The 15,602-nt window shown below is 35.4% G+C and overlaps 1 protein-coding gene across 2 annotated transcripts in view; it reads left to right on the forward strand.

The window, feature by feature from the left end:
- Nucleotides 1-13,665, forward strand: part of ecrg4b (ECRG4 augurin precursor b) — a 28,421-nt gene extending 14,756 nt beyond the window's left edge. The window contains 2 exon segments of one of the 2 annotated variants that reach the window (NM_001326575.1): nucleotides 4,227-4,393; nucleotides 13,298-13,665. In NM_001326575.1, coding sequence (NP_001313504.1) covers nucleotides 4,227-4,393; nucleotides 13,298-13,447 — 317 coding nt within the window. In that variant the 3' untranslated portion in view covers nucleotides 13,448-13,665. 2 annotated transcript variants of the gene reach the window in all.
- Nucleotides 13,666-15,602: the final 1,937 nt, after the last annotated feature.

Below are 15,602 nucleotides of genomic sequence, written 5' to 3' on the forward strand. Positions count from 1 at the left end.
TCAAATAGCATAATATGACACAGTGACATCTTTAACACAAAAGTATTTTTGTGTGAATGGTCACAAAATGCTATTTTATTGACAGAAATATATACTTTGCGCCTTGGCAAGCACAGATTGTGCTTATTCTCTTAATGAGTTATGGCTGTGTTTTTTGAGCATAAGTTGCATTACAGTTTTTTTCTTTTGGTTTGGCTCATATCTTGAAACAGAAATTACATTCTGAAAATTCTATGATCATTTGGCGAAACAGTGTTACAGTTTAACACAACACTATAGCTCGCTTGCAAAAGCTCATATCTCTCCAAAAACAGTTCACTCATGCATCAAATATAAATTATTTTCCTATTTAAAAAGTCAGTGCCACAAAAGTGGCAAATATCCTTCTTAATTCTTTTCATTTCTTGAAACAGACCGGACATTCTCAACACTCTTGGTGCTTTTGCCAAAATAATGTGGATTGTTCGGCACAACACCGTGGTTCACCTGCAACAGCTCATACCTTTCCCAAAACAGTTGACTCATGGGTCAAAACTAAATTTTCTTCTCATTTAAACAGTCAGTGCAGCCAAAATGCTTCGTCCCTTTAGCATTGTGTAAGCACTGCAAGTCAAAATGTTTAGTTGTTTTGTCATTATGGCAAAGGACCACTAAAATATCCCTCACAGTCTTAGCCCTGTCCTTCACTGACAATGGTTACTGTACTGTTTATGTCTAGCTAACAGAATACAATTGTGTATAAAACTGAAAAAAAGAAATAGGATTTTAGAGTAAGAGTAGCCTTCAAGGTTTGACGTCACACATTGCACTCATACTGCCAAGGAAATGGTAACTTCTTTTTTAATTGTAATGATCAACGACACACAAAGTAATTTTCATATATCAGAGCAAAAAGAAACTGTACACAGCATAATAAACTGTAATATAAATACAAACAAAAAGTGCTATAAATAAAGCTGGAGTTTCATAACAGTTCTTCACTGCCTGACGTCCTCACCCTCCAGACTATCCACATGCTGCACCTGTGTGGCCACAGATTCTCATCCACTTCACAGTGTATATTCTCCCTTGCAATGCAACGAGAAAAGAAACAGCGCGTATGTCGTAACCATCCACTACAATGATCAAATGTTCCAAGGATTCGCCTACAGTATGGTATCCAGGGCGGTATGGTCTTGACTAGTTTTGACAATTGAACAGACTATTGTGCATGTAATGACATATCCAATTAAATGAAGCTGACACATTTTGGAAAGAACAACCATTAGACTGAGAATCAGTTTAGATCAACAAGATCTATTCACTTGGAAATTGTGCTAAATGTAGACTATCTGTACTTAATCATTTGCAAAGATGTACTTAGACATTTGCAATTTGATGAAATGAATGAGAAATTCAATTCTGTTGTGAACAATTGCCAGGTGGTTTGGAGGTTTGTCCATGTTGTGTAATTTCTGTTTCAAGAAATGAGCCAAACCAATGGAGAAAAACTGTAAACCAATCAGAGTCTCATCTCCATTCCCTTTAAGAGTCAGTTGCATTGCACCATGGTGCATTAGCTATTTACATGGTGGACTTTGTAAGAGGAAAAACTGAACACTTCACTTGTGAGAAAACAAGTTAGACATACCATTTGCAACACAAGGATTAAGAATAAGCCTCCTCCATTAAGCCTTTTTACTTTCTCTTTCTCTTTAATTTTACTCTTTACTTACAGTTTTTCTCATTGGCTTTGGTGCATTTCTCACGACACTATTTACATTTGCACAACAGTTCATGCATTTCTCACACCAATTAGTACAAACTGCAAAACCTTAATAACCTGCAAAAGTGTGTTATTTGCTCAAAATCGATAGCTTATTACTCAAAAGCAAGTATTGATGTCAATGAAAGTGTCAGTGTCATCAGGATGAAAAGTCCTGACACCATTGTTTAACGAGATAGTCAAATGGCTTAGTCATGTTTTCGTTATGACAGTTTACTATGTGAGTTTTTTTTCCAATGCAAATAAGTCAGACTTTGGTGACACTTCCTGAAAATGCTTAAGACAGCACTAGATTATTTGCACAGCCATTTGAAAACTACAGTAAAGTTAGACATCACTGCATAGTGAGGTATCTGAGTACAAGACACTGAATATGTATGTTTCGCATTTTTACTGCATTTGCTCTTAGCAATTCTAATTTATTCCAAAAAAAAAAAAAACACTAGGTATTACACTGGTTAGAGCTGTGCAGAACTGTAAACAATATTGCAGTACATATTGAACTAAACCGACAACATACATAGGTCTGTAAATCATTCATGAAATTGTTCATTTTAAAAGACATTTTCAGGAATTTTTAAAATTTTTTCACAAAAATTATTTTTTTTATTATCAAATTAGCTTGACAGATTTTGACAACTAGTTCAACATTTTTGCATGTAATGACTCAAGTAATAAAATGAGGACTATTTGTTTTATATGGAATGACTATTCAGCATTCAAGTTGATTCATGTCCAACAGCATTTGCAATTTGTTGGAAGGAATGAGAAACTGCTACTTTAATATGCACAATTGACTAATTGTTTTAAGAAATGCATTAACTGTTGTGCAAATGTAAATAGTGTAGTTAGAAATGCACCAAAGTGACAGAGAAAAACTGTAATTACATTATGCAAAAGCAAATTGTCATGAATAAACTGAAAAAAAGGCATGTAGCCAGTGTTTTTTATATTATAATTTCATGCATTCATTTTCTTTTCAGCTTAGTCCCTTTATTAATCTGGGGTCGCCACAGCGAAATGGACTTATCCAGCACATGTTTTACTCAGCAGATGCCCTTCCAACTGCAACCCATCACTGGGAACACCCATACACTCTCATTCACACACATACACTATGGACAACTTTAGCTTACCCAATTTACCTGTACCACATGTCTTAGGACTGTGGGGAAAACCGGAGCACCTGGAAGAAACCCAGGCGAATGCAGGGAGAACATGCAAACTCCACACAGAGATGCCAACTAAACCAGCCGAGGCTTGAACCAGTGACCTTATTGCTGTGAGGCAGCAGCACTACCTACTGCGCCACCACGTCACATATTATAATTTAATAATATAATAATAATTTTATTTTAATAATAAAAACATTTTATTCCTTCAATTTTTTTTAATGTAAAAATATTTGTGTATTGCTGTACATCCTGTGTGTATTAAGCAATGTGTACGTGTTTTGGACCTGCATAGGCGCATCCCTGCGCTAGACTTTAGACTAGCTTTCAATTGGTCAATGGTGCAGTCTATTTCTGTTCCTCAAAATAGCAACGCGCCAACAATACTCCTTAACACTTCCTCTTTTTAGACCAAAACACAAAGTGGCGCAAATGGTTTTGTTATTTAAACAACGTGGTGCAAAACATGAAAAATAGGGTTGCACTGGTCTGAAAATAGCATCAAATCTCACCAAACATCTTGTGCCATATTGCACGGGGTGTATGATACAGCCCTCTGTGTTTATACACTCTGTTTGTATTGTCCATAAGTGAGTGGTTCCAAAAGCATCTAAGTGAGTGCATCAAAGTATCTGAGATTTCTTAAATCTTATAGATACCAAAGTGTCTGTTCAATGAACAAATATATGTAACTTTTAATTTTCACAACAATATCTTTGTAAAAGTAAACACTGTTAAAAATATATATTAATTAGTTTGTAATTTATTATTGTAATTTGGAATGTTAGTTTGGTTTGTATTTAATGATTTGAATTGACACGTGGGACCTTGAGCTCTGCTCTGAAATCTTTTCAAGTATAATTTTTAATTACATTTTTTAATTGTTTATACATTTTTAAGGGTGGTGCATGTAAATCAAAGCACAAAAAATAAATTATGAGATCAAAATACCTTAATGCAATTTTGTATATAAATAAAAAACACTCATGAGTCGTGAGGTATGGTTAACATTTAATTAAGTGAAAAACTATATTTGTTGGGCACACAACCTAACTGTTATGACAACAAGTTCATTGAAATACTGATTAAAAGTGTTTTGGTAGATTGTCTCCATTCCAATTGAATGTGTAATTAACCCGCTGTGCCAAGCTGAAAGTTTCTATAGAGAAAAATGTCAAAACTTTTAATAAAACGGACCTAAATGTTGAGAAATGTATCCTAGCAACATGTTAAAAAGTACTCTCATGCCATCAACCGTGCCTTGAATGTTGCCCATTCTGTTTCTGCAGCAAAAGAGATAGAAAGCAGGCCTAAAGCATACATTTCAGTGCAGCAGTCCAAGGCTAAAGAGTTCCTGTCTGGACTTCACAGGACTAAGAGAAACGTGTGGGACCGAAGTCGACCCGACGTCCAGCAGTGGATCCAGCAATTCATGTACATGGGCTATGATGAGGCTGTGAGTAAAACTATATTCTGACTTAAATTTTTATCTGACCTCCAAATGTCTAGCAATTATCAGCAATGTCAATTAAAGCTGAGCATTGGTGAAGTATAATGAAGACAGGATGATGTTTTGGCTCAGTTAAAGCTTTGAAAATGCTACTGTGTGATTAGTGCAGACTATTGATGCTTACAATAACACTGGCTCAACAGACACCTGTGTTCTGCTGGACACAGCTGCCCATCTATTGATGACTTCCCTCTGTGAAAAGGCCTGTTCACACTGTGATGAATGTTTGGTGTGAAAATTTGATGTGAACATCTTTTTTTATTATGTGAATGAATGAATGTTATTATGTCCAGACAGAGCTGTGTCCCATTTTGAAGGGTCCTCCAGGATAGCATTTGGTTAGTAGCATAGTAGTGTCCTGTTTATAGAACAGCAGTTACATTTACATTTATTAGCATTTACTTGGAGGATATTGGACTGAGTTATTAGGCAAAATGTGGTAGAGGCTCAGGAAGATTCTGTATCCACATCAGGACACAGTGTGTGCTGTATTCACCACACTGTCTCCTATTGTGGTCAGATATGTGTCTTTTACTCATAGATTTATCTTTAGGTAATTGATATTTTGCATCGATTATGTAGTTGTCATGTGACATGTTTACTATACTAATAAGCAGAGCCAGAAATAATCTATGGACTTTCTTGGTTTGTTGCAACCCAGGCTCATTCAGAAAATTTAGTGCTATATACATTTCTGGAGAGCCCCAAATACATCCCAGGAGGTGCAATTGTTTTTGCTGTTTTTGTTTTTGTGAATCTCCCTGAGGCTGCTGTGTATGCTTTTTAAGATCTCAAATTTCTCCCACGAGTGTCATTCGTGCATGCTCTTCTTGCGTAAATCCACCAGAGGCTGCTGTTGACTGACTGACTGGCCGATCGACTGACCCACCCTCCTCCTTTCCTAAATCCAACCAATAGTGTTTTTAAAAGCACCGATTGACCCGCCCAACCACTTACCCTAAACCCAACCAACAGTTTTAAAAAGCAATCAAGAAAAGGAAAAGCACTCGCCTGATTGTATCACATTTTCAGACTTTACCACATTCTCATCCTGTTATTTACTTGCTTTTGACTTTTTAGAATCTGTTTTTGTCTTACCTGCTTTCTGGAACCTTTCTTCGAACTTGAGTTCACTCGAACCTCATCGTCGTGTTCAACTTCTCTCTAGAGCTGTAATCGGGCCATAAAAGTTAGGCCTGATAGAGTCAGAGCCCAAAAGAATTTAGCCCGAGCCCGACAATACATTTTGATTGACAGCTTTTTAAAAGCCCAAAGTCTTTATAGCCCAACATTATTCAAATGAATGATTCATTTATACGTTTTTTAACATTATTTGTCTAAAACAAGCATAGGCTATTCACCTTATTCTCCGCCGACGAGCAGCAAAATAATTTTGCTGCCATTTGAATCTTTTTGGCTTGAGACTTCCGGTCTCATTCACTTCCATTCATTTTTTGACGTTAAAAACTGCTCGTTACGCTGCTTGATGTTGCAATTTGATATTTTCTTATTATATTATTCTACTTGGTCTGTATAGTCATGCAAACATTTGTTTGTAGAGCAAGTAGTTTAACCATTTTCTGCCTTTTATTATTCCTAGTCATTTCTCCCATAGGCAACCGAATTGGAAGTTCTAAGACAATCGCGAAAACAGGCGCACTTCCGCATTTTAGAATAAGATCAATAGGCCACATGGAAGTTGGAACAAAATCTCTGTAAAATCATAACATCTCAGCACTCTAAATCAGCCTAGGTGCATACATTTAGCCTTTACATTGGCCAATACACTAATAGAAATGAGTGTTTTTTTAACCAATTAAATTTAAATAAATTATATGTTATGACGGGTATTTGGCAATAATGAAATTAAGATAAAGGCTCTGCAGGATTTGTTTCGCCTTCTCTTCACAATCTGACATTAGGGCGACCGTAAAGCTAAATAACAAAATAATAATGCCAACATTAGCATAGATACTCTGTCAACATTATGATTTTATGGTTTTATTAATATTTAGTTATAATTTGAAAATCCTTTACTCACCAAGATTAGGTTTTGTAAATGTGTTTTTGTGGAGGAACATTACTGAATCCACTGTAAATAACTTTAGCGCAGTTCTGTGCTCACTGAGCAGCACTGAACACCCTTTCACTGCTGCTGCTACTGGCCGGGATGCATATTTTGGGTAGGATTGTTTGTTCATTTTCCATCAGTCTAGAACATCCATTTCATTTTCCATGTCATCGGTTTCAATGTAGCGAGTGACCTGGTCATCTTCACTGTTAGCTTGTTGTACATTGCCGTTTCGCACTCTACCGCAATACGCAGTGTATGCGTGACCGCCGGAATACCTTGACGGCTAGAATGCCTGTTCTTTTTTAACTGGCAGATAGCCTGACTGTTCTTTTCTGTCCCGTTGGGTTCAGGCAAAGACCTTCAGCTTTACTCATCTCTACATCTTAAGTTTGCTGACGTACATGGTGAGCTACTGGACAAACTGGTTACAGCGGGGAAGATGCCCATACAGAGATAATCAGTTTGCTGGTAATCGTGAAAAAGCATGACGTCATACCCCCCCTTGTGTTGAGCTTGTGTTGGTTATTTCAATGAATGAATGAATGAATGAATGAATCTATGGATTTATGTTGACTTTTTTTAAGAGAATAGCTCAAATAAATAACTTAAATTATATTTTAAGGTTTGCAGTGCAAATACACTTAGAATCACTTGTTTGTAAACAAAGCTACGGTAGGCCTTTCATAAAATTATATATTCACTAAAAGACAGAAAATTATTTACAAATTGTATTGTACACACATCACTTAAATATCTAAATATGCATATTACTCAATAATAAAACTGAAATAAACATAAAATAATGAATATACAGCAGGAAAATAAGCAGGAAAAATAAGCATTGAACACGTCATGTTTTTTCCTGGTAATGATAACTTCCAAAGTGTCATAGAATTGAACCAGATTTTGGTAAAAACCCAAACAATGCAACATGAAAAAATAAAAAAATAAAAAATAAATCTGAAAAATGAGTTATGTGTAATAACAATGAAATGACCCAAGGAGAAAGTTCTGAACTGCTGAAATGTATTTAATACTTAATCAGGGTTTCTGCAGGTTTCTTCAATTCAAGACTTTTAAGGCCCTTTTAAGACCACCATGAATGAAATTTTAGACTTATGCATGACTAAACACTAAGGATTTTTTCTAATGGCCTGGTTATTTCTGCAAATAGTTTTCGTGTTAATGGAAGATCATGTAAAGGGATAAAGAATTTGCTGAATAGCTGTTGTAAATTGTATCTCTTTGTGTTTTTCTTTGAGTTTTTTTACAGACTTCAACAGTGTAAATATCTAGATAGTTCTGTGGGTCTTTTCTATTAAATATGTTATATCTTTAATTTCTATTTTACATTGGATTCAAGTCAGGTGATTGGTTGGGCCATACTACAGCTTGATTTTCTTTCTCTGGAAGTATTTATGAGATCCCTTTGCTGTGTTTTGGGTCACTGTCTTGCTGTAATGTCCGCCCTGGTTTCATCATCATTATCATCCTGCTAATGTAGATGTTGGACTGAAGCAGCTTATATTAGTTTACATTGAAGAAGGGCAGAGGGTTGCTTAGTGACTACTGAGAGATTTCAGCTGCTGCCTGTCAGCTTCTTTCACTGCCTTTCTACACCTTCCTTTCTCATGTGTTCAATACTTTTTTTTCTTAATTTTTTCCCCTTTTTTTCTCTAAACTTTATTTGTTAACTAATTAGATTTATATCTAGTGAAAATTTTAAGTCAACAGCAAATTTAGAAATGTGCTTTCTCAGAAAAATATTGACGTGTTCAATGATTATTTTCCTCGCTGTATCACTGTCAGCCTAAACTTAACATAAACACAAACTTATCCCTTAATTCTGATTGGAATGTTGTTCCAGGATCAACATAGATGCTGTTCCTGGATCAACATAGATGTTGATCCAGGAACTTGTCGTAACCTTCTGGGTGTTTCTGTCAGTACAGCCTACTTATAAGCTGTGGTCTGCAGTCAGGTTTTAAAGATACAGTAAAACTAACACTTGGTATATTGTGAGTACTTAGACCATAAAGGCTAAAATAAATTTCAGTTAAGGGCTGGATTCCCTAAATAACACTAGTCTTACCTCTGTTTATTGTAATATTACACTGGTTAAGCCTACATGGATGACCATGGGATGACTACACAAAATTGCTATTACAATTGGCTCGTCTAAAGTAAGGGCCACAACTTGAGGTACCTGTGGTGTGTATTTTTATTTAAAACCATACATATCTATGGGGCTAAATAAATAATGTTAGAAAAGAAAAGCATGCAGGCCTTTATTATCATTAGTCAATTTCCTCTGTAGTCACAAAGATTGTCGAGTGCAGTTTGCGATTATAAGAACACATAATGGCTGATGTGTCAGCTCATTGTAATGCAGAAAACTGTACAAATTAGCATATTATGATCTGAATGATGAAACATTCCGCACACTAGTAATTCAGTTAAGAATTCTTTATTTAATGCAGTGTGATTACTGCTGGAATATGTCTCTTAAAGATAAGTGTGTGTGTATTTGTGACATATATCATTATAAAAAAGTGGTGAATTATGAGAACATTGTTGATGTCATTTATTAGGGCTGTAAAAAATATAGTTTGAACAGTATAAAAACAATGGCAACTGATTGAATAATGCCCATGTTAGTGAATGTCTCATAAACTCCACTCAGATGGTTTCCTATTAGAGAACAATGTTTTTTGTCTAATTTTTTACATTTTGTGTAAAGTAGCCCTGTAATAGCTGAATAATGTACATCAGGATAATTGCTGCTGAGTGGCATGTCAGCCTTTTTTTTCTGTGGTAACAACCTCCTGGAAATACTTAATCCCTGATATATAATATCCATTTGACTAGAAACAGAGTAATTTAGAGAGTCTAGAAATGAAAGACATAGTGATAGAGATTTGCCATTTATAGCTAGGAGCTATTTTTTTCAAGTGGAAATGTAATTTAACAGCTTGACTTAAAACAAGTATAAATATTTGCTTTTAATACATACAGTGCCCTACACTATTATGAGTACCCTTAAATATGAATAAAGGGTATGAAAAATCTTTTGACCTACTGCTATATCAGAAATATCGCTGCAATATGGCTGAAAATCACCACTGCTTTAAATCATGCGTAGGCATGAGGCCACGGACAAAGTGCTGTAGGTAATCACTACCCGTGGCTCAAATGTGCAGCTAATTATCCTAAAGATCAAAGGCAAATATGGTTAATATGTCTTGCTGGCATCCATGACTCATGAGCAACCATGTAATAAGTTAGCTACAATAGATTTAAGGCAATGTTTCATGAGCATATCTTCATGGAGAAATGACAGCTAAATTTAGTGTCCCTCTCTTTTGTGCAGTCATTTATACTAAATATACAGTACTTGAAACAAGCAGCATAAAAACACCCACATCATGTCTTCGATAAAATTTGTCCATTCTAAAGAAGACCATGGAGAATATGTCTAATGAACTGATATATACAGTTGAAGTCAGACTTATTAGCCCCCTTAGATTTTTTTTCTATATAAAAAAATATTGTATTATATATATATTTTTTTCTTTTTTTTATATATATATACACACACACACACACACACACACACACACAGTTCTGTCTGGTTCTTAAATCTGATTGGATGATAGCCGTGCGACATTTTGCTAGTGAGATCACACAAAAGCCTCTTCACCCCCCACTTTTGTGTATTACTCCGCCCACATACAGCCGGCAACAAGCAGAGATACGCTACAGTTTGACAAATATTACTGTTGTTAGACAACAAAATGTACTTTTGAGGCTTTTTTTAGTCAAGAATGTAGTTGTTTAGATTGAAACTATGCAGTTTATTTGTAAGAATAGTGCTAATTTTAAAATATTTCCAATTTCTGAGAGACAGCACGTCAGCGGCCATTAGCTGGCCATAGTGTAGTAGACCCAAGATGGTTGATGTTTTCTATCCACAAGATAGCGCCAGGACCGCATAAAAAGCCCTTGCGTAGATTCAAACTGTTGTGTGTTTTCTGGAGCGCTAAGCTGAAAAACAGGAACCTCGCGATTCTTAAGGTGGCCTGCGGCCTCATGCCAACGCACGCCTCTCACCAGTGCTGATATGATATACAGCCATATCGCACTGCTACTTGTGTGATATTGCTCATATATATATATATTGTGAACTGATTATAGACATCTGCTGAAAATTGGTAAGTTAGTGTTGTGTTAAAGGGATAGTTCTTCCATAATATAAATTCTCCCTTTTTTGTTTCTCCCCCTTTTGTTTCTGTTTTAGTTTTTGGCTACCAGTTTTTAATGTTGGCTACCAGTAGCCATTGACTTCCATAGTAATTATTTTTATTATTCTTCATATGAAAGTCAGTGCTTTTTGGTATCCAACATATTGCAAAATATATTTTGTGTTCAACAGAAAAAGAAACTCATAAATGTTTGGAACTACTTAAGTATATGGCAAGTAAATTTTCATTTTTTGGAAGAACTACCCCTATAAGTTATTTATTGTTTTCTTTAGAAAATGTGTCGTTTAGATTTCATATAGCATTTAATATAGAATCAAGTCCAAAAATATTCATAATCCATGCTCTCAAGTCAATAACTGTTTTCTGCGACCTAGTATTTCTATTACATATAGCCCACAACAATCATATTGCACATTTAACCACTATAAATACCATATCAACATCAGACAATGTGTCTGTCAGAATGATGATCTTTGCTGGGGAAGAGAACACCCATCCCCAAATAATTGAAAAACATTTTAAAATAGTTGTCATCCTTTTAAAAACAACATATTCGAAGTTTAAACAAATAAATTCTTATCTAAAAAGTCTCAAAAATGCATTATGTTGTAAAACAGCAGCAGTATTTGGCAAACGTTCAATGCACCGCTTCTGGTGATACACAGATAAAGATGCTGGAACAGTCCTGTTATAGCTGGAATATTGCACAACTCACAGCCAATCAAATAAGAGAACTGAAAATAAAACAAAACACTCTGCTCTCACAGAGAACAAACAAAAGCAAACAGAGTTTTATCTATGAATTTTGTATATTTGTAATGTTTGAAAATTTTATAAGAGCAGGAAGCCTTGTGATGCTATGGTTTATAAAGTTTAAGGACAGCAAAGGGAGTTTTAACAAAGCCCCAATGCTAAGTTTAATTTAAATCAAGACTTCAATGGCCATATTGCTTTAGCCAGGGGTGTCCAAACTTTTTGGGCTGAGGGCCAGATGCAAAAAAAACAACGTTGTCGCGGGCCAAATTTTACACACATCACACAGACACGCATATGTATATATATATATATATATATATATATATATATATATATATATATATATATATATATATACAGTTGAAGTCAGAATTGTTAGCCCCCGTTTATTTTTTCCCCAATTTCTGTTTAACGGAGAGAAGATTTTTTTCCACACATTTCTAAACATATTAGTTTTAGTAAGTCATTTCTAATAACTGATTTAAGACACTTCTATACAGCTTAAAGTGACATTTAAAGGCTTAACTAGGTTAATCAAGTTACAAGTTAAGGTAATTAGGCAAGTTATTTTATTACAATGGTTTGTTCTGAAGACTTAAGGGGCTAATAATTTTTACCTTAAATGGTTCATAAAAAAAATAAAACCGCTTTTATTCTAGCCGAAATACAACAAATAAGTCTTTCTCCAGAAGAAAAAATATTATCAGACATACTGTGAAAATGTCCTTGCTCTGTTAAACATCATTTGGGAAATATTTAAAAAAGAAGAAATAAATCAAAGAGGGGCTAATAATTCAGACTTCAACTGTGTGTATATAGACAGACAGACAGACAGACAGACAGACAGACAGACAGACAGACAGACAGACAGACAGACAGACAGACAGACAGACAGACAGACAGACAGACAGACAGACAGACAGACAGACAGACAGATAGATAGATAGATAGATAGATAGATAGATAGATAGATCATAACAAGAACTGCTGCTTAATTTAATGCATGTAATAGCGACACCCGGTGGTTATTTATTGAATTACGTTCATTTTTGTATAGCGGGCCAGATTCTATTGATATTTATAAAAAGCCTCGCGGGCCGCCACAAAACTGATTGCGGGCCGCAGATGGCCCGCGGGCCGTAGTTTGGACACGCCTGGCTTTAGCCATTCTTTGTCTGGTGCTGTATGCATCTTTCATAGGATGTTCAATATCAGACCAGCATATAACTTGGTGGTGATAAATTTTAGTTTATTTTGCTAAGTGGCAGTCAATACTTGAGGATTATACAACCAAATTCAAGATTATAGAACCAGCTCTGAGGTTTCCTCTCAATGATAAACAAATTCAGAAAATTATTTGTCACTGAAATACAAGTTAAGTCTTCTAGTGTGTTCTGCTATGCAAGAAAGAAGGTCATATTTGTTTTTGATTTTTTAGAAATTCGAGTTACTGTCGCTTTAACATTATAAATACTTAATACTTCAAAAGGATTTAGCAGAATGTCTTTTCATTATAAATATTCAAATCAGAATCGCAGGTGCAGTTTTATTGTAAGTGCAGTACATGTGTTTCTATGACATTTTTGACACATTTTCAGTGTGTAGAGTCTGGACTGCATTTATTTCATTCCCCCTCTTTCCACATTAATTTGTTGTCCATCTCTGTTGTGAAAAAAAGCCCAAGTGTAACCAAAATCCTTTCCAATATAATGTAATATATCTGTTCTCATTCCATCATTATATTTTTTTTTTTCCCAGAGACTCGAGACTGACCTCTCTTATTGGATGGACCAGGCTAGATCAAATGACCAGGGCCGGCAGCATCATCACGATGAGAATGCACCGATGAGCCAACAGGACCCCAGATATAACAGACATGGAGCCAATGTTAATTATGATTACTATTAAAAACCCTTGCTGAGCTAACACAACCTATGTTGCATATACTGTCTAATACAAAGGTTTAGCCACCCCTTGATAAATAACATATTTAAGCTATAAAGCTATAAATTAGAGCTGCAGGATTATGGCTAAAATGAGAATTGCAATTTTTTGCTTGAAATAAAGATCACGATTTTCTCACGATTCTGTAGATGTAAAATAAAGGAGAATATGAGTAATAATACGATTATTATTGTTGTTTTTTTTTCTCAAACATGAGGTAAAACAACAAAAATAATATTATGTATAGGTCTACTGGTTTCTATAAATAACTCAGTTAAATAGTTCAGTTATGTTTGAGATATATGCCTATGCTTGCAATCTGTCATTGACAACATTATTAAACCAGTTTATTCACAGGTAAAATCAACATTATATAGGCTCGAGTTGTTATACTGACACTGTAATCTTTTATTTTCATGCACAACTGTGTGTTCGCTATGAAAGAAAAAAACATATCAAAAGCTTGCCATAATCATTACTCTAAAATGCAATACTGTATGATTATTTAAATGATGTGCACGCTTTCGGTTTAATTTTCATTGCTATCATACTTATCGCACACGTCTACTATAGAGTCAACTATTACTCTGTTCCACATACTGAATGTTATTTACAACTTTATTACCTGTTATGTTTACTTAAGTAGTTGCGCGCGCTTCTATCATTAAGTAGGACGCGAGGATGTTACGGAAATTTTCCGGAAAAGAGCATTCACACATCCATTCCAAAATACCGGTAAATTCTGACATCATTCACCACAAATGAGCTTTAAACAGGTGCGCTTGTATTTGTAAACATTTGACTAAATTACAAACTCTGTGGATGATCAATATTGTGAACAACTTTCGCAGGATCACTTTCTCATGTCGAGATGTTCATAATATGTGCGTGTGCAGGCGCTCACAGGCTGTTTCAAAGGCACACGCAAAGCTTAAAGGTAAACAAACAACGGCTTATCATAAGCATCTCATCGATGATTATTTACACAGTTGGCATAAAGAAGAACATATAAACGTGATCTGACTAACTTCTAGCAGCTAAATGTGTCTGGAAAAATATTCAAAGGTTTTTATTCTCACAAACCGCGCGGACGTAAATGCGTCTGACTGTTGTGATTGGCTAAAGCAGACGTCTCACGTCAGCACGTTCTAGACATGCACGCGCTTATTACGGTAATCTTCCTTCTGCATTCACACAGCGCAGCATTCCGGCAAATTGCCGGTAATGTTACAACTTCTCTTTCCGGAAAATAGCCAGAACGAATTTACCGGTATTTTCAAAAAGGACCTGTTCACACATACAAGCTTTCCGGAAAATTGCCGGCAATTTTCTGGAAAGGTCTGTATGTGTGAAAGGGGCTAATGTCGCTGAGCAATGTATGTGAAACAATGAAAAGACTCATGCAGCCGTCTTTGCTTCTCTCCTGAACTCGAAAATATGATTGGCAGAATCGTAGAAATGCTGGATTAAGATCGTCTAGGGGGTCGAATCGAGATCGCAATCATTTTTCGAATAATTGTGTAGCTCTACTATGAATGAAACAAAACAAAACATTATTATGGCACTGTGCAAAAGTTTGGGCACCCTACATAATCAGAATTTCGTAACACCTCTGGCAGATATCAAAGTTTGCAAACACTTTTTGTAGCCAGCTAAAATTCTTTCAATTCTTGTAGTTGAGATTTTCCCCCATTTTTATCTTGCAAAAGGCAAGTTCTGTAAGTTCTAGTTCTGTAATGTTCTTTGGTCGTCTTGCATGCACAGCTCTATTTTGATATCCACATTTTTTCAACGATGTTTAAATGAAGGCACTGTGATGGTGATGGCTATTGCAGAATCTTCAGCTTGCATTTCTTCAGGTATTCCACAGTGGATTTTGAGGTATGTTTAGGATTACTGTCCTGTTTTAAAAGCCATATTCTTTTTGGCATCAGTTTTTTTTTATACAGATGGTGAGATGTTTACTTCCAGAATTTGATGATATTTAGTGGAATTATTCTTCCTTGCACCTGTGCAATGTTTTCCGTGCCCTTGGCTGCAACAGAACCTTAAATCATGATATATCCATCCGTATGCTTAATAGTTGGCTAGGTGTTCTTTTCATGAAATGCTGCTCTAT

Source organism: Danio rerio, chromosome 6, assembly GCF_052040795.2.
Source record: "Danio rerio strain M-AB ecotype USA chromosome 6, GRCz13ab, whole genome shotgun sequence".
Lineage (NCBI taxonomy): Eukaryota > Metazoa > Chordata > Actinopteri > Cypriniformes > Danionidae > Danio > Danio rerio.